Source organism: Dicentrarchus labrax, unplaced genomic scaffold, assembly GCF_905237075.1.
Source record: "Dicentrarchus labrax unplaced genomic scaffold, dlabrax2021, whole genome shotgun sequence".
Classification (NCBI taxonomy): Eukaryota; Metazoa; Chordata; class Actinopteri; family Moronidae; genus Dicentrarchus; species Dicentrarchus labrax.
Window position 1 is genome coordinate 8,027,435 of NW_026136710.1, and position 24,015 is coordinate 8,051,449.

The window sequence follows — 24,015 nt, forward strand, 5'->3', positions numbered from 1 at the left end:
CATAAACTGGTGACAGCTGGTAGAAGAGTATTTCACCAAATGTCAAACTGTTCCTTCAGTATTAATTATTTGGCTTCCTACACTATGCAGGAAACAATTTCACAAGACACTAAATTCTGTGGCAGCCCAAAGTGAAAACTGTCACGAAGAGTCATGAATGTAAATGAAATGGTCCCACATATACAAATAATAGAATCAAAAACATGTTATGGATATTATAAAGAATCTTTATTTATTAAAACAATAGCATTAAAATACTTTTATATAAGCAGAATCATTCCACGTATCTAATAAAGAAAGCGATGAACATGCAGCCTAACAGAGACATGGTTGAGGCCGAGAGGACTACCACGATTACACTCCCTGCCAAGTTGACCAAAGCGCCGAGCCCCGCGCCCACAATAATCTGAGCCAGCTGCACCATGCAAGTGAGTGCGGCGCAATCCACCCCGCTGCCACGCTGACTTTCATTGTTTCCTCGCAGCTTCATTTGTTCCTGGAAGAACAGCAGGTTTAGAGAGGAGGAAAGGAGGAGGATATGGTGGAGGGGGAGAGAAAAGGAGAGCAACATTTGATGGCATCAGTGTCTGTATTACCAGAAATGTCCATGGCAGAAAACAATCAACAGTTCGGTCAACAGATGCAGCTCTAGAAAATATCAACACACCACCTCATATATGTTTTATTTTCAGTATCTGAGGCACTTCATTTTATGTCAAATTTCAGCACCAGCTCAGCTGATTCAATTTAATGAGATATTGATTGGGCATGCCACATCAAAATAAATGTTTTTCTACTGACAATTGATTTTTTTTTATTTTTTTTTTTGCCCAAGGGAAGAAATTGTATACTACAATTTCTAGAAAGAATATTAGGGTATATACACTTTTATGTTTGGATTATTTGGTTTGCTGCAGTGTTATGACCAGCTGCCAAATATAAAGTTCAATATGTGGTCAATCCGTAGTTCCTTAGTAAAATCAAGATTTTCTCCAGAGCCCTAAACTGAAATTGAATTTCATTAAATGGCAGTGAAGAATATCTGTAATCAGTCCACAAGGGAACAAGCTACTGAGAATGTGTAACTGATTGACAGGTTGGTACTATTATTTGATACATTTTAATTGTTTTACTGTTTTATTGTTTATTTTTTAATATAAATACCCAGAACTTCCTGGAAGTCCAAAGTACTAATTGGATTTTCCTGGTGTAATAAAGTAGATTTAATTAAAGGGGCACTAAACCAATTTTACAGACGAAGGTCATTTGAGTCCTAATCAGCCTGTGCAAACAGTTGAATGATGTATTTTGTGCCTCTGGAGAAGCTTTCCAGGGTTATCTCAGCTTTGGATTGAGCCTTTAAATATATAACAAAAATCCTGTGATACGAACAGGAAGTGTGGATTTTACCAGATGAGGAGGGTCAAGTGAGAGATGCTTTCCAGATGCATTATTTGAAAGGCTTAACTCATACTAATGACTGAAGCATATTGTTTCTCTTCTGCTTTTAAAAGTCTGTCTCGAAGTATCCTTTTAAGTCCAATTTTTCATTCATTTATTTATTTTAATGCACCTCATCTCTAATAGTACAGAAATGGTTTTCTCGTTCAGATCACATTAGGATGTTCCTTTTATACCTGTTGTAATTTCCCACAGCCCAAGGTCGTGTTTCAATTTGTATTGGGTTTTTTTTCTGATGAACAGTCCCACGATGATATCGGCATGTAATCGGTATCCGCCGATAACGGCTTTAAAATGAAACATTATAATCTGAAATGTAATCCCAACCATTACGACTAATTAGCAAAGAACAAAAAGAAACACCTGTGAGCAGCTTCTTCTCCAGTCCTCTCAATAAGAGTAGGCAGGGTTAGGGTTATATATATATATATATGTATATTCTAGTAGTGTAGCCTTATTATTGGCTGATAGGGATTTAAGGGTGGGATGGGGCTCTTTGAGGTTTTCATTGTAGCAGGTCTGAGGACCAAAACTGGCAGGAGTACACACATTCTTCACATTCACTCAAATAAAAGTGAAAAAGTACCCAATTTGTACCAACTGGTTAGCTAACTGAAACCTTCTCTTGTCTGTTTCGAAGTCGTGCAGTGATGCCAAAAATGTGTCTTTTTTTAAATCGATAATTGCCTTCAAATGCATTCAAACTAAAGTAACAAATCTGTTTTGGAAATCTGTGTAAAAATGTAAAAAAGTGATAAAGGAAAAAATAAATACTAAAATATAGCAAAGCATTTGTACTTCGCTACTTCCCATGTCTGCTGAGGAATAAAGATTGCCACTTGGTACCGGGTACTGTTGTTAATATAAACATTCATTGATGGAGAAAAATTCCACCATGAAACTGAAGGACAATAATACATATTATAGGAAAACCGGAATAGAAAAAACAGCTGAGGTGATTTGGGTGTATGAACCCTGTTTTTACCTCTTCCTCGCGCTGATACTCTGCTATCAGGTTGAATGGGATGGTGTAGAGCGTGCTGGACATGACACCGAACACGCTGCAGAGGATGAGCGTGGCGATGATGTTGGGGAAGAGGCCGATCAGGCTGGTGCCCATTCCAAACACAAAGTAGCCCATAAAGTATAATCCCTTCAGGCCGATGTGTGGGAGAAGGAAACGCTGCACGTCTGAAAACACACAAACACACACGTCATGCACGGTTACAGGGCAGTTTAATTTGACTCGATTATCAGAATAAACCACCAGGAAGTGTGCTGATAAAAGCAGTTGTCACATCTAGGTTAGATATTGGATTATGCGACAACTGCTTTGTCTTTTATGGTACTGTACCTCTAAAGTTATCATAAACCCTCCACAGCAGGCATTAGATTTGCAACAGTTGACTGGACATTTATTTGATTGGACAGGCTATCTTTCAGAGCAGCAATGTAAAAAAAAAAAAAAGGAAATTGTGTTCAGCATCCACTATAAATAAACCAACTGGACACTGGACTTTGCTTTGTATGTAACAATTGTTATTTTACACGGTTAGCTACCGCTAGAACACGCCTTCTGTTGGATTTAAACAAACATGATCATACACATAATGAATGGCTGTAGCAAACCTCAACCTGTAATCCCCAAAGAGAAGGGTGTTGCAATTGCACGCTGCTATCTGTATTTCTGCACAGCCATGTCAGGCTGTCATTCACACAGAAGCTAATGTTGTCAGCGCGGGACATCCATGTTAATGGATACTGGCTGCTGTGATGGATGTAGAAATAAACATTATCTCTTTGTGCCTGTCACTCTCACAGCTACTTACAGGAGTAGAGAGCAGAGGACACAGCATTAATACACAGTCCCCAGCAGCCCACTTCAACTCCTCGCTCATATGTCACGTAGGCTGTGGAGTTATGGTCTGCATAAGGATTTCCCTTGTATACAATCTGCAAAAGAAACAGAAGGAAAGAGTTCGAGAGTTTCAAAATACATGCCACATCTTTTCAGGAGGAAAAGCAGAAGAATCATAAAAGCTGAGGGGATCCAAGCAAACAGCTTGACAGATATAGATATCACTGACACTTTTATCTTTTATTTCCTACAAAAAGAGGAAAATTCTAACTCAACAGGGAGCCACTGGCTATACATTTCTTATCCCAGATAACAATTCCTGCAATTTCAGATTACATGCTTTGTGCATCGGGTGTTTATGAACCATGGTGTACCGTGTCATGGTGTGTCTTTTGATCAGCATGCAGACAGCGAAACTATAAAACATTCGTCATTATTACACATGTCAACAGAAGATTACACACGAAAGCACCCTCAACCTCTGTCTGCCCCCGCACAAACAGGGATTAATGGAGCTTGAAAACAAAAACATATTGCCGCTTGTTGTTCTTCACCTCTAACGTTCTAATGCTCTCACTCTGCCACCTTGCATGTTTGACATTAAGTAATATTTAAGGCTGCAACTAACCATTATTTTAATGACTGATTAGTTGGGTGATTTTATTAGTCTATAAAATTTTGACTTTAGACCAACAGTAGAAAACCCAAAGATATTAAAAAAATTGACATCTTCACATTTGAGAAGCTGGAAACACAGCAAGTTTGGATTTTTTGCTTTATACAGGACTTAAATGATTAATGAATGATCAAAATAGTCTGCGATAAAATGTTTGTTGATCAACTAACACTTTCAGCACTATAACAATTCAAAAAGGCTGAGTCGGGTCCAAAGAGGTTTGAGTGCAAGTCAAGGCCGAATCCAAATAAGAGTGACAGAGTCAAGACCAAGGCAGAAAAAAAGAATGCTATTGCCACTGCTACTGAGATGAGTTTTGCTACTGAGATGAGTTTTGGCAGCCAGGTCTGCGGCTACAAGTGGCATTGATCGGCAGGCAGCGTCAGAATTAAACCAATACCCGTTTTCTTAACAAGCCCGCTTCATCAGTGGTTTTGTTTTGATTGAGGTTACTTCAGAAAAAAATCTTCACCCGAGACCACCTCAGCCGTCACCTCTCTACTGTGTGTGAAAAAATACTGTGAAAAATGCCTGTTGCAGCATTTCAGAGCCCAGGGTAACATTCTGAAATGCCTTGATTTGTGTGACCGAAATCCAACAATATTCAATTTACAGATATAGAAGAAGCAGCAAATACTCACATTTGAGAAGCTGGGATAAGCAAATATTTTGCATTTCTGCTTGAAAAATAAGTAAATGATTATGAAAATGGAAATCTGTATGAAAGTGGAAAACTAGAAGTCATGAGTTGAATGGCACTAATCATTGCCATTCAGTTCAAATCTGCCACACTGGACTGGACAATAGGCAGAGATTAGGTGCAGCACTGGAAAAGCCAGAAAGCAGTGATTAAGACCTTCATGTTCTTGGTTACAAATGGGTGCAAATGCTGCAACACTTTCATTTTTTAAAAGCATGGAGCCATGCCCATATGTCTAGGTATCTACATACAGGTCCAAACAAATCAATACCTGTCCCATAAAATCGGTGAAAAAGAGCATATTGCATAGGAAAGCTGTCCATCCGAGCAGGTGACTGACACACAGGCAGCGGTAATGACTTGGCATGTTGATGATGGTTGTCATCAGTGACCTCAAAGTCATCCTCTTCTGAGCCTGCAGATAAAAACATCACAGACATCATCAGAACACTGTCAAAATGAATAAATGAATAAAGCAGCTTTTCCTCTCACAGCACTCATTATTCTGCTAGCCCAAGGTTGACGACAGTTCAAAAGATTCAACAATTAAAGAAAAAAACATGTCTGCACCATAAAGACCCTAATTACAATGAATAAAAGGATTCAACATAGAGATCACAGATGACTTACATTAAGGACTCAAAGGTAGAGACAAAAATACAAACTTAAAGCAAGCAAGCTCATCTTAAAGTAGAAATATTGGGATTGTTTGGCCTGATACGACATTGAAATCTTTGACTTTTATAAACAAACAAATATAAAGCTTGCAAGCAAAGGAAAAAAGAAACATTTATATTGGAAAACATACACCTTAGACACGTTCTGTATATACTCAACAACGTGATCTGCAAAACAAAATGAAAAAACTGCACAGCCAAAGAAATTGGAGCAAGATGAGGACTATCAAAGCAAGTGCATGAAATGTTCTTTAATCAAATGTCTAAAATTAAAATTTAAGCAAAGGGGAAAAAAAGAAGAAGAAAAAAAAAACCTTAAGACATATCAACCATAGTAAGAAGTCACCTCATGCTGGGATGGTTTGATAGATTGACTGATGCCCAGAGTTAATAGAATCGAAAAAGAATTAATCAATACTCATCAACCACCTCAATGCATAATGTAGGAGAGCAAAGGTTTGGTCGAGTGGTGGAGGGAACGCACACAGAGTTCGGAGGGATCTTCACAATCAGTGACCAGACAAATAAGTAGTTCAGGCTTGTTTTGTCATGAAATAATAATACTATTTTTCCTTAGATTTGGTACATATATTTGTGTTCCCCAGAGGATTAATTAGTAATAACTCTTGTGAACCCTTAACTTATTCAGCTCCATAAGCTCAAATTTTTTATTTGTCCGCTACCTGTTAAGCAAATTCCCATCAGTCTCAGCATGCTAGCCTTTGAAACTAAAATGGAGGACATGGTAAACTATCTGCTAAACATCAAGATGTTAAATTGCTGATATTTGCATTTATGTTTCTAGAGCCTAAAAATAGCCTCACAGAACCGCCAGCATGTAAGTCACTCTTAGTCTTGTTAGCGCAGTCACAGTGAAAAGGCAAAAACTGGAGAAATTGTGTTGTGTGTAGTTATGCAAAATTAACTTGATAGAAGTTATGTAGATCTGTCTCATATGGCTGTACACTGTATGTCTTATTTTGCAGTGTTTAACAACATCACATACAGCAGTGGTTCTCAACAGTTTCCATTCAGAGAGAAGCTACAACTGGTTCAGGATGCTGCGACCAGAGTCTTAACGAAACCTAGGTAAAATGGATCACATCACTCCTCTGCTGAAGACGCTGCACTGGCTGCTTTAAATGACCTTGCTCCTTTATACATCAGAGACTTTCTTTCTTTTTATGTTCCACCCAGATCCCTGAGGTCCTCCACGGCTTTTCTTTTAAATGTTCCTTATTTGTCCCATTAAAGTACTGGTGAGAGTGCCTTCTGTGTTTATGCCTCTGGATATTATAACGGCGAGCTCTCTCAGTGTTTTTAAAAGGAAATTAAAAAAACGTTCATTTATTTTATTTTGTTATTTTTATGAAGTTTTACATTTTATTGCATAAATTTTTTGCCTGTTCATATTGTTTTTATGTGTTGTTTTAATTTACGATGTGAAGCACTTGTTTGTATGAAAGGTGCTATATAAATAAAGTTGAGTTGAGGTGAGTTGAGTTGACACACACAGTAGGATACAAGTAGCCTACAGATGTGATGCTTGCTTTGAAAATCCATTGACTGTAGCAGTCTTTCCAGAGAGGCTGGAGAAAAGATCCTAACTCAATCTACAAAAGCCTGAATGACTAAAAAAAGGCAGCTCCATTGGCTGCAATGGACAAAGTATGAAGCAAGATAGCTGAGTAACGTTGCCTATTGAGTCTTCTTCCATACTGCATGATTTAGTAAACGATGATAAAGCATAAGTTACCTTGTTTGATAAAACTCAGAAAAAACACAGGAAAAAAAAAAAAAAAAATACTGCGTTGTCTATTTCTTGCATAAGATCGTTTCAGAAACATATTTTAGTGAACTGTTTAAAATTGCGCAGCCAATGAGAGCAGTATGACACCTTCGCTGGCTCCGACAAACTGTCATGGCGACGAACATAATGCCAAACTCAAGGCTTCAAAACGATACTCCACAAACCAATGGGGGACGTCAAAATAGGTTCACACTTGGTTGTAACTGCTTTTGCAATGTTTTTAAATGTTGGTTTGAAGCCCTTGTTGGTAAATCAGTTGTTGACACTGTGTTCTCACAGCAGAAAGGTAATAAGTTTGTATCCACTGACATAATATGTTGGAAATACACTGAATGAGTGTTAGGTCAATCAGTGTGTGAAATGTGACCAGATGTTTCAGGGAAAATCTGAACCCTGAGGCTAACCACTGACATACACAGGGCCACTGGAAGTAATTTTGAACAGGGGGTGCTGTGAAAAAATTGTTTGTTTTGTTTTTTGGACAAAAAACCTATGAGCCTATAGACCTATTTAAAATACATTTTAAAAATAAATAAATAGATTAAGATTCACTACTTTATTGTCTTATACACTTCAGTGCACACAGCCAGGGTCTGTAACACACAGACATCATCAGTTGAATATATATGCGCTATTAATTAAACTTCACAATAACGCTATAACAATGCAATAGATTTGGTCAGCTGGCATGAACCTGAGTCACTGCACCATCTACGTTTATGTCACACGCAACTCTATTAGCTCCACAATCCTTTTATGCACACCACAAGGAAATAATCTCTGACTATTTAGGCACGTTATTGAACAGTTCTCCACATCCATTACGCAAAGAACACATGATCAAAATAACACTCTCCATCTCCATCCCCACCACCTTGCAAAAATACTATAATGTGACGTTAAACTGCATGAATAGATATGAAAGTGTGCGGTGGCACCATGCTCTTACTTTGAGCTACAGGCAGGGTGCCCTGGTTACAGGTGTCCAAATGTCGAGGTGCGCTCTGGGGTCGCGAAGATAAAGTCTCTCATGAGGGGACGAATGTCCAGGGAGTTCAGAATGTCTGTGTGGGCATGCATCAGTGGCGCTCGGATGAGGCGACGGAGATGGGTAGGCACAGACATAACTCGACCAGTTTTTCTGTCTCTGAAAACATGGCTCTTGTTTGTGGTTGGAGCTTTGTCAAACATGATGCTACATCTTGGACTGTGACACACTTAGACCCTCTGTCTTTTATAACATCGGCAAGCTGCTTGAGAACCTCTTTACTCGGCGACCACCAGCCTGCCTGACGTTGACAATGTAACTTCCGTGAACCTGTGTTGATTAGGCCCCAGAATAATTAAATGAAAATATTTTTAATACATTCTTTAAAAATCTCCCTCTCGCCACTAGGGCACCCTCAGCACCCCCACTGCCCGCGGCCATGGACGTACAGTATGTACTGTATTCAGTATCTGCTTTCTCCAATGCCACATTGAACTTGCTGTTAGTCACATCTAACACAACGCTTTTATGACTTTGCCATGAGATCAAATACAAATATTCCAGGTCTTGTGCATTAAGACACATTTCCTGGTAATTCAGCGAGAACATATCAAAGGTTATCTTCAACATCTCTTTGAAGATTAACAGTTCAGTGGATGAAGCAAGCCTGCAATACCAAACCTTGTGTATGTTGCCTCCAATTATTTATGTAAGAATATACACACACACCATATTGTCCATGTGCTCATATCTTTAAAGGCTGGGCTTTCTCTTTAATCGTGACATTTCAGAAATTTCATCACCACTTATCTAGGAAGCTTTCAACAGAACTGACAAGACTACATTACAATTTTCTCCTCTTAACTCCTGCGTTCTACACAATTCAACTCAGTTCTAACAATTCTACCTGCGAGCATGAGCAGGGAGAGTGGTTTATAAAATGAATGGATAAATAAATATAATCTGTGTATTTTGTCATGTGTGTATGCTACACACAGGCAATAAAATAATTGCATCCTCAGAGACAGTTTTTTCTGAACATCACATACCTCCTTGTTTGGCTGCTTGGCACTGGAGGTCACAGAGTTGGCCTCCCCCAGAGCAGAGAAAGACCTGGGCCTGAGGTCTGGGACAGATGCAGGGACTACAGGAGAGACGGGCTCTTTAGTCAGTGCCCCGTAACCGTTGCTATGGGACCCAAGTAGACGAAGGGCACTGGGAGGTGAAGGGTCAGAGGCAGATGGGTCCTTGTCCAGAGGTTGCTCTGGAATACTGAAGAGGTGCACAGTGAGGAAGATACCCCAGGTCAAAGCTGAGAAGAAGTAGATGACTTGGTATTCTGAGCCCAGTAGCTGACCGATCACTGAATGACCCCAGTCCATAGCTCCCACCAGGTAGCCACACGCTCCGCCCAGACCTGGAATACACAGCAGGAACGATTAAAACACTGTGTAGAAGGAAAAGTGCAGTTGTGTTTAAAGAGTAAACACTGTACATGTTTTAATTCGGCTAGAAACATTCCTTTACAGCTTTTAAAAATGCAACAGAGAAGTGAAAGGTGGGGAAAGGGGACACCAACTATGAGGTGCTGCCTCGTAATACCAGAAATACATGCATGTAACCATTTGGTATTGTTTTTGGTGTCAGCTTCTGGTGGAAATATCTGGCTCTTTAGCCTGTTGCAGCCGAAAACAACATTATAAGAGTGGCGAGTGAACCAAAACATTAAAGCTGTGGTCCAGATAGCCAAACAAAGAGCTGAGACTCACTACAAAGCTCCGTAAAGCGGGGGGAGCTGCATTGTTATTTGATACATTGCTATAATAAATATAATAGTGTACTACAAAATATTTTTTTTCCACTGGTACACACAAAGAAGCATAAGAAAGACAAAGTAAACCACATGGAGCACGAATTGACATTAAATGATAATAAACATCACATCGGTATAAAAGAGAAGAATCTTATAGATTATTTTAGATTGCAGCACATTGTTGGTATTTTAGACAATATGAAGTAGGTAGTAGTACTGTAATGGGTAATTTAGTAGCTTCGAACCGTGATGGGTTGGGGGTCACGGTCTGTTGCACACAGACTTCACTGTAGACCACAACACGGTGGGGAACCAGCTGGGAATACGACCTCATGTACAACAACTAATTCATTAATACAGTGCTTTATACTGTGCAATACATAAATGTGTGGCTGCTTTGAATGTTATAGCCAAGGTGAAACTTATTATTTTCAACGTTAATAGCATGAGATGCTTTTAAGTCTGACATGACTGGATTCAGAAGGGACACAAGTCCTACCTGCACACAAGGTGCTTCAATGTTGCGTTAAATATCACATTTCTGCTCTTAATGGCTTTCATTACCAGCAAAGCCTTCTGTCATTACTATAAAAGGAAAGTTAAATGCTGAGGCCTGACAGCTTCAAGAAAGGTGAGAAACCTGAAGCTTCTCTACAGAGCATTTCAAGAGACTAAAATAATACAGCCTTCTTCGTTATTTTATTGTCATACTACATTTGCCATAATTGTGGGCAGATGGACTTTATATGTTGGTTGCCTGTATAGTTGTATATGAGTGAACAGCCTGTTTGCAACACAGAAGATCTAAAAACAAAGATCATGTTTTTTTTCGATGTGTTTGCCCATAAAGGAGTCTTTGACGCACTGCTGTGTAGAATAGATACAGGTTTTGTTGTTTCACTTAAATGTGCCTTTAATGTGACGCATAATGGATTAAACATCTAACAGTAAAAAAAAATCGAACAAAACAAGATTAGATTTTTTTAAAAAATCTACTTGAAACTGATCAATTCATTCATTCATTAATGTTTTCTCCTAGAGAAGATATACAGTTCTCTCACCTGAAAGTGAGGCTGTTTTTCTATATTAGAGCAACTGGTGGGTAAAGTAATAACCCCTTCAGGAGTCACTTCACTTGTGTCTGATGACTGGAACATTGCTTCTTGCATCAAACACTCTGATTCAAGATCCTTCTCTGTTTCCTTGCCGTGTCATTAATGTCGGCTCAAATGTGTACCTTTCTGCCCCCGCAATAACTCTGAACTTTTTATTGCAGCGCAGTGCAGCACAGCAAAGTAGAGATATCACTGTGGGTCACTGCGGACGGTCTCAAAAAAATACACTCAGAGAGACTGAAATTGAGAGGGGAAGAGATTTAATATCAGCAAGGTGCAATTTCATGTAAATAGGCTATTAGAGCTCCACTAAATTGAAGCGGTTTCACATTATTTCTGGCAATGGTTGTTTTCTACAAGGCTGAACACACTCGAAATGGATAGTTCATAAATGGAAATAACCTAAATCACAAACTTTTAAAAGTTTTAAAAAGCATGGTACAATGCCAATGCTAATGAGCTGATGTTTAGCAGGTATGATGTTTACCGAGTTTACCATCTTGGTTTCATCTAACTGAATTGACTATACAGATGTTGCTGGCTGACAGTGAAGAACCACTAAACACAAAGCAAAGTTCACTCCCATTTATTTTTTATTGGACATAATTGTGGGATTTCAGAAGATGAAAGACTGACTAAGACCCATTAAGAGAGTCTGACTTTGAAGCCAATTAGAAATAGTGGCCAAACCGTGTAATTAAAGCAATGGCGTCCGTCACTTGATGCCCACTGAACCAAAAAGGAGGGTCACAATCCATGGAAATCATTGTTTCACTATCTAGAATTTGATCCATTCAGTCTGATAACATTTTGAAAGTCTACGAGACCCGAACGATTAAATAATTGTATCCCCATTCAAGTTAACAGTGGGCTAAACTGGTAGTTAGCTGGCAGAAGTCTCTGGTTCTATTGCTCTATGGCTTCCTTGCACAACAAAAAATGAAAAAGTGCTACAACCTCATGTAAATTGTTGGAGTGAATGTGTAGTTTGCTCACTAGTATTTACACAATGTTTGCTAATGTGTTAACATCCATCAACAGCGGCAAGCAAGAAGTGGCAGAGGCAATTGGACAATTTGTTCACTTCACTGTAAAGCAGCTTTTAGCAGCGCTTTAGAGCACTGTTCAGCTGTGATACACAGCACTTTAGTTGCCTACTTGCATTAAAAGCTTAATCAAAGACTGTAAAAGCTACTGAAACCCAGCTGGTGAGTGTAACAGTTTGAATCAACAACCAACTGAATTTACTACTGAACTGAAGCCAAATCGCGGAGACAGACATGCGACCGCTTAGCTTACATAGAAAGTTGTCACAAATTTGAGCTCAACTGAACAAAATGATTCAAATAAGCAAAGTGATTTGAAATTTCAACTCCTGATTTTGTGTCAGGTGAGGCTGATGAGAAATCATTAGTTTTGCAGGTATTTGGTCCATAACCAATAAAGATATTGAACAGATTCAATTCAACTTTGACTTGATGGTGCTCAATGAAAAGGGAAGGGATCCCCAAAGTGATTATAATTCATCTTTGTGGGAATATCTGTAACAAATTAGCAACCCATCACTTCACTCTAAGCCACAAATTTCTACCTCATGGTGGCGATAAAGGAAAAGTCATGAGATCACCAAAGTCAGTAGGATTCACTGTCTGGGAACCAAAAATAAATGTACAAAATCAGTTGCCAATCCAAAACTTTGACCTGCTTGTGGCACGAGAGACGAACTCAGATGGATCCCTACAGTTGTTAGGATTCATCCTCTGGGCACCATGAATGCCAGTACCAAAGTTCACAGTGATCCATCGAATGGTTGTTAAGATATTTTGATCTGGACCAAAGTGGGGGAGTGATCGATCAGCCAGTCGACAGAACCACGATGCATTCATGGAACCGCGCAAAATTTGCTTGAAAATTCCATACTTACTAATGAAAGATGTGTTGTCTGTCTAGAAGGAAACTGAATTGTGAAGGGTTTACCACTCCTTCACAAAGGCAGTGTAAACTGAGTTTTGACAATAGCATTTCACATCTGGCATTCACTCACTTCTGAGTATGTGATTGGAAAAGCTCCCACAAAAAGGTACATGAATCACATAGAAAACACACAACAATTCCTCCTCCTCAAATCTCACATACCAGCAGTGGCAGGGGCGTCTAAAGAGTCATGTGCCTGGCATCTGTCTCTCTCAGCCCAGACCCATGACTGCAGCACATGACTAGCTCAGGGCTGGATTACTGCCTGAGTAGCATGCTCACACCACCCGGTGCCTGCTGACAGCTGAGCGCACCACTGACGCTCACACAGAAAACATCATCTTTCCCCCAAGCAGTGAATGGAGAAATATTTGTTTGATCCTATATATTTTTAGACCTTTCTTTGTGGATTCACTCTGAACATATTTTGGAACTGTGGTTTACAGAAGGGATATTGGTATGATAGGCCTGTGTATTTGTATTTTGGATGGCATGCTCTTTTTTTACCAATATATTTTTTAGTATTTGATGTACCTTATGAACAATGCATATATTTTGTATTTTTGTATTTATCTGATGAAAATGTGTGTACTGTGGATATACTGTAGTATTTGAATATTAAAAAATACTGAATGATATATCAGGTTTTGCATACATTAAACTGTATCAATACCAGTATCCTGGTGTGCGCTATACTTTTTTATATTGTATGGTTTACATTGGTTTACAGCAGGGGTTATGGCATATTTCTCATGTATGCAAACCTACGCATTTCTACCTCATCTGATGGAAAAGAGATTATCTGCTCATATGTCATTATGGGGCTGATTTTAGTATAAATCTGAAGGAGGTGTAATTTAAAAGAAATCTTAGAAGGAAGAAATCTTTCTATCACTAAATAAAAGAGTTTTTATTTAACTGTTTGCACTGCTGCTTTATAGAAATGTTAGAAAGTCTGAAAGGAAAATGAATGTTTTTGCAGCACTGGGAAGCTCTTACTTTGTGCTTTGAATAGAGAGCAGAAGGTTTTTGGAGGATCTAACAAATCACAGACACATTTACTCAAATGGAAAAGACCTGACTCGCTTCTGAATGTGTCTGTAAGTGCCCGTCCTGCCAAAAACAAGAACAAGCTGCAATATGCGAAATGCAACTGCAGGCCTTGTTAAGCTCAGCTACAATTAGCACTATTGATTCCTCCATCAGATAACATCAAGTAAAATGCAGTTTGGATGCAAGTCAACTCCAGATGGCATCAGTCTACATCCATTATGTCGTTTTTCCTAGTACAACCTTATACTTTGCAGCGCCTAAACTTAGAGTGCTTGTCATGTTTTGCTCTGTCTGACAGTATGAGTGGAATATCAATTCATCCATTCAGCCATATGGCCTAGAGGTGAAGTGCAGATGGGTTTGCCCAACAGTGGCTGAGGAACACACAATTTAAAGCCTTGGATAGACAACCCAACACTCGACCGGAAACCCCCTCCGAGATGTCACGCTCGGACGTGAAACAAGTGGCTCATTTTCTGCAGCATAAGAGAGCCTTATTACAAAAGGAAGCATTTGGTTGCATTTGGTTATCCTAAGCTGCTATAACCAGGAGAGGGATATTTTTCACATGGGGACATTGCATTGACCATTGGCCAAGACCAGTTACCTAAAATTGTGTTTGCTCATTCAGAGTTCTGTTTTCCTCATTTTAATCTGGTTATATGTCATCTAATCACATGTTAGCAAGCAAAGAAATCGTACACAGAGGTTGTTTTCACAGCAGTAGAAACGAGCACAAACACGACACTGACATATTATCCCATTTTGTTAGCCAACAGTTGTTTATTTATATCCAGCTGATACGGAGCAACATTAGCATTTATTTGGAGTTATGGTTCTAGTCCGATATTCACTCTCCTTAAGTGCTGTTTTTGTGGAAATAATAGAGTGGGTTTTTAGAGCTTTTTCACTGAAAAAAGCTGTCTACAGCTAATGAGAGTGACGAGCCCAAACAATAGCATTGTGGGTCGTAAAACCAAAACAAAGAGTTAAACATGCTAAATGAGGGGAACTGCAGAGTCAGGTGATAATTCTCTGTGGCTTTGTCAATACGAGCAACCCCTTTCTCACACACACAAAACAACACACACACACACACACACACACACACACACACACACACACAAAGTCAGTTAATCTATTATTAATAACAAAATATTCTATATAGCAGCTTTAAGTTAAATGCCCGCTGAGCACATTAACCTCAGATACAGATGTCAAGTTGCACAGCAGTAATATTCTCATCAATACCATGTGGAGCATTGCATTGTGGGATTGTGAGCACAAAGTAGTGCATTTTTTTCCCCCATCTCATTGAGGAATTGTATGTAGATACACACTAAAATGGCTGGCAATTACAGTACAATGCATTATATTGGAGATAGAGAGTAGGGAGTCACAAAAGTTATGGTTATAGTGAGACTTCCTAAAGTCTTATCTTCACGGTGAGGTTGCCAGGCAACCAACGGAAGACAGTCTCTGTGCCCGGCCAAGAAATAGCCCCCGCAAAACAGCAACGTCTCATTTTACACTATACACATGTTTTTGTACAGATTAGAAGATAGAAAATATAATGTGTTAACAATGTACTGATAGACAGAGTTAGCTGCTGTTACCAGTCTTTCTGCTAAGCCCCCATATGTATATATACACATATATGTATATATATATATACAAAATACCCACGAGGCAGCTATTACCACTGAAAGTCTCTCCAGACAAATAACCAACACCGATTAATTCAAAGGTCAAAGTGGTCAAAAATCAAAAATCCACCAAGATGCAATTTGGGAACATGCATAAAAAAGCATAAACACAAAGGCAGTGAGCGGTGAAGCAGGAACAACAAAAGTGTGTGTATGTGTGCATGTTTATGTGCTTGTGCTTGTGCATGTGCGTGCGGTCTGTATTACACACCTGTGAGTAGAGCATGGTAGTGCAGACCTCTTTCCTTGTCTTGATGCGAACACACATCAAACAGGTAGGCCTTGATGGGCCCGTCAATGAAGTCTGCAGCGAAGTCAAACAACACGACTCCCAGCATCACCACCACTATGGCCCATGTACTCCTCAATGACCTGTCACTGACCAGAGCTGCAAAATAGAACAAAACATCTCATCACTCATGAAGAACTGCAGCCAATGGTGTAAATAACAATACAATAACGCCTCCACATCGATAAATTATTTTTAGTGAACTCAAAGTGTCAAGTTTGCATGTTTAATTTGGAAAGTAGAGCTGCACGTCACAGAGGAACACACACACTGACAGCTTGTCAGGCACAGAAACAATAAGAAACTTTGTTTTTCCATGCAAACCAATTATACCTGACAGGTAACAATTATATCTGAAAACCTGACTGTTTGATCACTAAGTCCAATCCTGTTCTGTTTTTGCTTCAAAAGGAATGAAGGATGCTAAAAACACATCAAAAGAAAAAACATCTGTAATTCGAACATATGAACTGGATTTTATGATTTAAGTGTGTTAAGACAGACAGGAACATTATAAAAGTATCTTTAAAAATTTAAAATAGATGTTCTATTGCAGAGTTACACAAACATAACATTACACCTATCTGTTGCTGACATGAAGTAGACTTATCTAGCTATTAAACAAGAATAAAAAATACTATTTAGTAACAAATGGACTGTCAACGTAAAGCTGCAAAGTTGAGAGTGGTTACAACAATGCAAACATTATGTCACACGATTCCTGTGGCGTTCTCTACAACCCTGAGAACCATGAGAGGTAATCAGCTTATCTGGCGTACGCGAGAATAATGTAATACTTTATAGTTGGTATGACGATTATAGCAAAGCCCAAAGCCTTTTTAATAGGAACTCAATCGAAAATCTTTTCAACATTATTGCAAATGAGCTGATTTTGATTTTCTTTTGACCTACACCCCAGATTTGAAATAAGGATCCCTACAAACCGCAGTTAGTATAAATACACATTGTGTTACAACTTGTAAAATTGTATGGTTTCATTATGAAACAGACCTCTCGACCTAATGTACCACACAATCCCTCAAACATTACAGGGTCAGATGTGTTGCTAAAAATATAGTATAATATAATAATAGTTTGTGTATTCAGTGTCCTGTATAACGATTACTTATTACTTATTATCTTCCAATAGCCCCATGATTAAAAGTTTTCAGGGCCAAACTGTGACAAGCAGACTGGGAGGGAAATTATCACTGAATATGCATTCAATCCCTGCACTGGGTAACAACGCAGCAGCACTGTAACTCTCAGTTCATGTGGTTAGTCTTCAACTTATCTTTATTTTTAAATAAATAATTTATAAAGGCCACAGATTCTTTTGTGTGGAGATCTTCCCGTGACGCTGCCTAGAGCCCAGGCTGATTCTCACGAGGCGGTTTAAATGTTATCAGTGGTTTTCCTACTTCAAACTAAATGTCCAATAAGATTTTCTCACTCATGCTTCATCACCCTGTCTGTGCCAGTGGGCATGGGCTCAGGACTGCCCCGACAAGTAGCACATTCAACTTCAGTCACAAGTTAAAAGTGTGAGCCTAAGAGCCTCTCAGGGCCGGGATGGATGTGTCTCTTTTTTTCCCCAATATCTGTGAGCGAGCAGATATTAATGCAGTTCAGAGTACAGAGAAAAGTACAAGAGATAAGAGAAGCTTGAAGGCCAAAAAATTAAAGTTATAATTATTGTATCAGTGTGAAAATAATCCAATTAGATAATAAGCATAAATGGATCAGAAAAGCTGATGTTCTTCAAGGGACAACAATAGCCTTTTTACGAGGACTTTGAACAGTTAGTTATCCCGACAGAAACATAAAGAAAAAACATATACGTTTGCCTTGCAGTCACAATTATTCTTCTGTAAGCATGAGCAGACTTTAAAATGAGATCTAAGTTCAACAGTATGTTCTACCATATTTTTGTTTCTCTGAAATGGAAAGAGCTGATTATTCACTCTCTCTTATTCCCTCTAAATCAAAGGCCCAGTTGGCCCCAAAACAAGAACTCACTGTCAGCTATGACAAGACTAAAAATACATCCATGCCTCCATCTGGTCCTCTAACTCTCTATCTTTCTTTTCTCAGATTCTCCCACCCACCCCTCACCTGAGATGACAGCATCTCCGTTCAGGAACAAGGTGATTCCCAGCAGCATGAGGATGCCCAGGACCAGGATGTAAGGCCTCCGTCGGCCCCACGACGAACGGCAGTAGTCGCTGGCCGAGCCAATGATCGGCTGGAGCAGGAAGCCCAATATGGGGCTGATCAGCCACACCAGGCTGTACAGGCTGCGGGGAAGGCCCACGCTCAGAAGCACCGGCGTGACGAATGCTGCCTCCACGGCGTAGCAGAATTCCCTTCCAAACATGACCATGCCGTGGAGGATAAGTCGGCCCCGTGAGCGCCTGGGTGGCTCCACAACTCCGAACACACCATTCTCCCCACTGTCCATGTAGTCCTCTTTAGAGCCTGTGTAGCCTGTTGAGTATTGGTGCAAAGAAGTGCTGATGTGTTTCCCAGGCTCCGGGACCCGGCAGGGTTGAGGCCTCACAGACTGGTCCTCTGATAAAAGGGTCATGATTAAGAGAAGGGGGAAGAGGGGTAGAAGGGAGAAGGAGAATGAAAAGGGCGTGAAGACAGATTTAGGTTAGACAGAGAGTATGTTAGTGTTTCTCTCAGCCCGCCAGGTGATGGATAAATGGCCAAATGCCCAATCCCTGCACTGGTGCTCAGCTTGAGCTAATCCTTCTCTCTACTGCATAGCTGAGCAATGAGTCCAAGATCCACACAGCTTTACTTTACATGTGAAGGTCTGCCTCCTGGTCTGAGCAGAGCAGAGTGGGTCACACTGAAGAAGAGACGGAGAGGGGAGGGGAGGAAGAAGTGGGTGTATTTAAGAGATTACTGAATGTTACGTCCTCTTCTCCAGTCTTCAAAGTACTGTAGTAACAGCCCAGAGCAGTTCTTGGGAGTGTGTGTGAGGAATTACATGCATGTGAATGGGAGAGTGTGTGTGTGTGTGTGTGTGTGTGTGTGTGTGTGTGTGTGTGTGTGTGTGTGTGTGTGTGATGTGGTAAATAGGGCCATTTATTCCATTGTTTCCACAGTCAATAATGATTAACCAGCAGTACAGTATTTACAGCTTAGCAGAAGTGGGAAGTACAAATACTATGTTACTGTTCTTTGCAGTGACATCCTACAATTATTCTCCTTGTCTACTTGTTTCTTTAGTTTTAGTGCATTCGAAGGGGAATCGGCAATTATTATAATGATTATTCTGAATCATCACTTGCCTTCCCAACATCAAGACTGATGCATATCACGCATGACAGATGTACTGTGACGAAAACGCGGAAAATACAGAAGTGAAAAACAGAGAAAAGAGGGAGACTCAACCCTATTTGAGAGAGTACTTCATACTTTTATACTCTGGATACATTTCGGAGCGTGTACTCTTGTAGTTGTATCTGTACTTCTACTTGAGTAAAGAATGTGTGTACTTTTGCCCCCTCTGTTGCTTGGTGACCAGTTACCAGACTTAATTCATTTATTGATACATTTAAAATCTTATTTTAAAAAGTGATTAACTTGTATTAGGCTGATGTGTACAATGCAAATGGGAAAAAGGTTAAGAAATAACATAAAAAGTGAAAAAAACATATAATTAATTGTGCCATTCAGTAATTTCATGCCAGAAGTAATTACTCATGGCTTTATTAATGGATTTGCAAAGTAAGAAAAAAAGAAAGCTCTTCTCTGATTCATTTACTAATGTCACAGTTCTCTGCTGTTTTTCCATTTGCAGTTATTTGTTTCCTCCACAATTGAATTTAATTTGTCTTTTAATTAATCTTTTTTTTTTAAGCATGCTAGCAGTGTGGCTCTACGGAAGACAATATTCGTCTTTCAGTCCAGAATGAAATGAAATTTGGTCCAGATATTCGCGTTCTCCTTAGGATGGATATTATAATAACCAAAACTGAAGACATTCCCATCAGCCTCGGCTGTATTTTGTGTTCAGCACTAATGAAAATGCTAGCATGCTAACACACTAAACTAAGATGGTGGACATAGAATACCTGCTTGTGTATGTATGCATGTTAGCATACTAATGTTAGCATGTAGCTAAAAGCACAGCCTTGCCCAAGTGCAGCCTCACTGAACGGGCAGGATTTAGTAGCGTCTAGCAGTGAGGTTGCAACTAACTGAACACCTCTCGCATCTGTATTTGACGACCTGGGAATGAGAACGGGCTGTGAAGTTCAGTTTAAAGGTAACACTCAGGATTGTTAAAAGGTATTGAGAGTATTTTATGCAGATGGCCCTCTCCAGTCTCCATATCTCCAAAATTAAAAAGTTGCTGGCAAAATGGAAAAAGTGACGGAAGTAAAGATAAACGAGACTTGTGTTTTAGTTTTCAAGAGTCCAATTTTCAGTAACATTTGGAAGAAATTATAAATTTGTCATGGTGTGTGTGTGATTGAATACTTTTCTTTCCTCCCATGTGGTTTTTGTATAAGGAAACTCAGTCTCGCATAGATCTGGCTTCAGGAGAAACAGCCAATCCACATCAGTAAAGAGAGTCTGAGCAGTTTTGGCTCATTGCCTCTCGTTAGCTGCTGCATGTGTCATCAGATCGTCATGTGCTTCGAGTGAGATGATGCAAAGAAATTCCTTCGAGCAAAGGGGATGTTGTATTTAAATATTAGAGTTTAGGATTTACGACCTGTTCCTGCTCTTGCTGGGATTGTATTCATTATTCCCCTCGAGGTTGGTGGGCTCAGCACGCTGAAATAGAGATTACATAACGCTGTGAACTTAAACCAACTTTCAGGGAGACATTTAGACCAGCTCTTCACTGTGAACTTCGAATCAGTTATCAAAGACGGTTTCCTTGAAAAGTCAGGTTAAGGTCAGGTGTCTGTCTTTCTCAGAATCAGCAGACCAGCCCCAGAACAATCAGAAGAATCACAAGAATATTGTTAGGATTCAGTCACACAAACAGATTCACATTGTGTGAGCAAAGACACACCCACACCCACACACCCACACACACACACACACACACACACACACACACACACACACACACACACACACACACAACACCCTTTGTTTTTCATTTTCTTCTAAAAACCTCTGTCATGTTACCTTTCAACACTTTTCTTTTCTGTGTGCTGACCTATTTTCCTTGCAGCGGTCTGATCCAGCCGTGCTGAATGATCGATTTTCTTGCACCTATATCCTGATTAAAACCACCGGATTAATCTTGGAGTACAAATGAGTTCTGAGTGGCGTGACAGGACAGCCTGGAGTAATGTGTCACTTTCCAGTGGATTTGCAAAGTTGAATTGGTTGTAAACCATCGTTTTTAGGTCAGCTGTACTAACAACCACAATCCAACTATACAGGAAAGGCAGACACAGAAAATAGATCCAGTTGGTATACTTGTACTTTTCTATCATTGAGTAAGCTGATGTCCCCATTATGGATATAGTCATATTCAATGCAAGACAATAAGAGTACGGAACAACTGATAAACTGCGCAATTAACTGAAACTGTGAACACAATAACTGCAGGAGGTTTGTTAAAAATTAGCAATTTGGATTCATTTTTGAGCAGATCATTTCCTGTGAATATCACATAAGAGATACGTTTTTTGGTACAATTATCTTCTGTATTTTTTGTTCTGTTTTGTTTTGAATTGTTACTTCGTACATACTTATCGGGCTTCTTTTCTTTGTCAAAATCATTGTGTTCTTCTTCCTGGCGCTTGGCTATTGTTCTGTTAGCTCTAATGCAGGACGAGGCTGTGTAGCAGAGAGTTTAGGCTCTGTGAATATAACTTGTATATAAAAAATACAGTTCCTGGAAAAAATCTTACAGGAGGGCCACTTCAACATTCAAGTACTACAAGAAAGCACAATAACCTAAAAATATTTCCAACATCATAGGAGCGTAGTTTAAATAAGTATAAAAACAAGAAAACTTGAAAGGATTATATCATATTTTTGACATCACGTTGCAGGCCGTAGAGGGGAGGATGGAGGGTAGGAAATGGAAATGGCCCCCCTGGGGGTGTCAGTTTGAGATCCCTGCTTTGAGCGGTCTGAATTGAGATTTTAAGATACCGGCAAAGACATTGGCTCTTCGTTTAGAAAGGGCAGTTCCATCCATAGTCCATATAGATCATTAACATCAAGAGGGTTTCATCCAAGGCCGTCTTCCCTCAAACAACATGCAGACGCTCTTTAAAGTAGTACTGGGGGCAGATTCCCTTAAAACACCGACCTTAGCTGCATCGCTTTATGCAGAAAAAGGCATTCGATAGAAGTGAATGGTCTTATTTGGGTTACATTTTTTTGGCCTTGGTCCAAGGTTCATTAATTGGGTTAAGGCCCTAGAGTCAAGACAAATGACTTAATCTCAGAGTCCTTTCCTCTTCAAGGTGAAGTAAAGCAAGGATGTCCTGTCAGTCTCCTACTTTTCATCATCACTCGAGCCTTTCGCCTGCGCAATCAGTGCTAGAGCGTATATACACGGCGTGAAACTTTATTGATATAATTATAAACTGAAAATATATAGGCGGGTGACTTATTACTCACCCTTACTATACCAGCAGTTCTCAAATAAATCAGTACCTTTACCTCTCAGTTCATTACGTTTAGGATTGAGCATGAATTCACCCTTTAGTGAACGAAATTGAATATGTAGGAATCATTTTATGCTACTGCTCCATTATATCTATCGATTCTCCATTTACAGCTGTAGTCACATTGCACATTAAGCTATTTTAGACCCAGGATCAGCTTATAAAATACAATGCATTACTAGTAAGTCTAACCAGCCAGCTGCAAAATGAATTGCTTCATAAAAATTAATGCATCACTAATAACACGCCAATAATTTGTAGCTAATAATGTTTAAAGGAGACATTTATTAACAGCTACTTTTATAGATACTTATTTTTATATATAAGATATTGTTAAGGCCTACTTTTACTTAAATGATAAGTGTTATATATTGTTCTTACAGTCAACAAATTCTAATGAAAGCCAACAATGAATTGATCTGTCAAACAAGTATTGTCTGTGTAAATGTAATACTCTGTGCCATAGACCTCCACTGCTGTCTAAAATCTATTAAAACCAAAAATGAACCACAATGTTACACTGGAACTGTTCTGCTGCTGTAAATACTACTGCTGTAATACGAAAATTCGATATTCAGTAGGAACCAAAGTGGTCACAGACAGAGCTGGGAGGTCAGAGAGTGTTGAGAGACTAACACATTGCTGGTTTGGGGCCTCTTTTAATTGGATTTATTGGCAAGACGTTCAGTTCAGATCATGTCACAGTAATCTTGGCCAAAATAATTGCAATACTCAATATTATCACAATATTCATAATATAATTCATATTCATAATACTTCATACTTTTAAAATGGCATTAAAACACACTTCAATCACTTTAATTTTGTTAAGAAACACATACACTGTAAAACCAGATAAGTTTATTCTTCTCAAACAATAGTTAAAACATAAAAAAAATGTAATCTTTATCTGTACTGTGAAAACAAAATACCTAGTAAGAACTACTTAATCAGGAATGTTTCTTTAACTTTAACTCACAAAACTAAGTTAGTATCTCTTAAAATGACCAGTAAAGGCTTCTTAATGAGTAATGTTTTTTTAACTAAACGAAATAACAACTTAAAACATTTATATTTATTACATTACAGACAGGCACCTCATCTCCCTGTTCTGTATTTCGGATTCTGTACTATTTCCACACATCTTGTTTAACTTCTTTTTGTGGGAGCAAGCCGAACCTTTGCTCATGATGACAGGTTTAGGATTTTTGAATGACAGGAAAGATGCTGGCT

General features: G+C 39.2%; 1 protein-coding gene across 1 annotated transcript; it reads right to left on the reverse strand.

Moving 5' to 3' along the window:
- Positions 1-206: 206 nt before the first annotated feature.
- slc45a2 (solute carrier family 45 member 2) lies at positions 207-18,962 on the reverse strand. Its single transcript, XM_051413258.1, has 7 exons — positions 18,236-18,962; positions 16,043-16,219; positions 9,220-9,587; positions 4,967-5,110; positions 3,291-3,414; positions 2,447-2,652; positions 207-496 (listed from the first exon to the last, which is right to left on the reverse strand). The coding sequence occupies exons 1-7, from the start codon at positions 18,705-18,707 to the stop codon at positions 275-277; spliced, it is 1,713 nt and encodes a 570-aa protein (XP_051269218.1). The 5' UTR covers positions 18,708-18,962; the 3' UTR covers positions 207-274.
- Between the last annotated feature and the right edge of the window lie 5,053 nt (positions 18,963-24,015).

Bases quoted from the DNA above. Each gene is read 5' to 3' on its own strand.
- slc45a2 (XM_051413258.1), bottom strand. From the start codon at position 18,707: ATGACCCTTTTATCAGAGGACCAGTCTGTGAGGCCTCAACCCTGCCGG. The intron at 5,111-9,219 runs GTATGTGATGTT...TTTTATCTGCAG, and splicing joins CCAAGCAGCCAAACAAGGAG to GCTCAGAAGAGGATGACTTT. The intron at 497-2,446 runs GTAAAAACAGGG...CTGTTCTTCCAG, and splicing joins AGTATCAGCGCGAGGAAGAG to GAACAAATGAAGCTGCGAGG.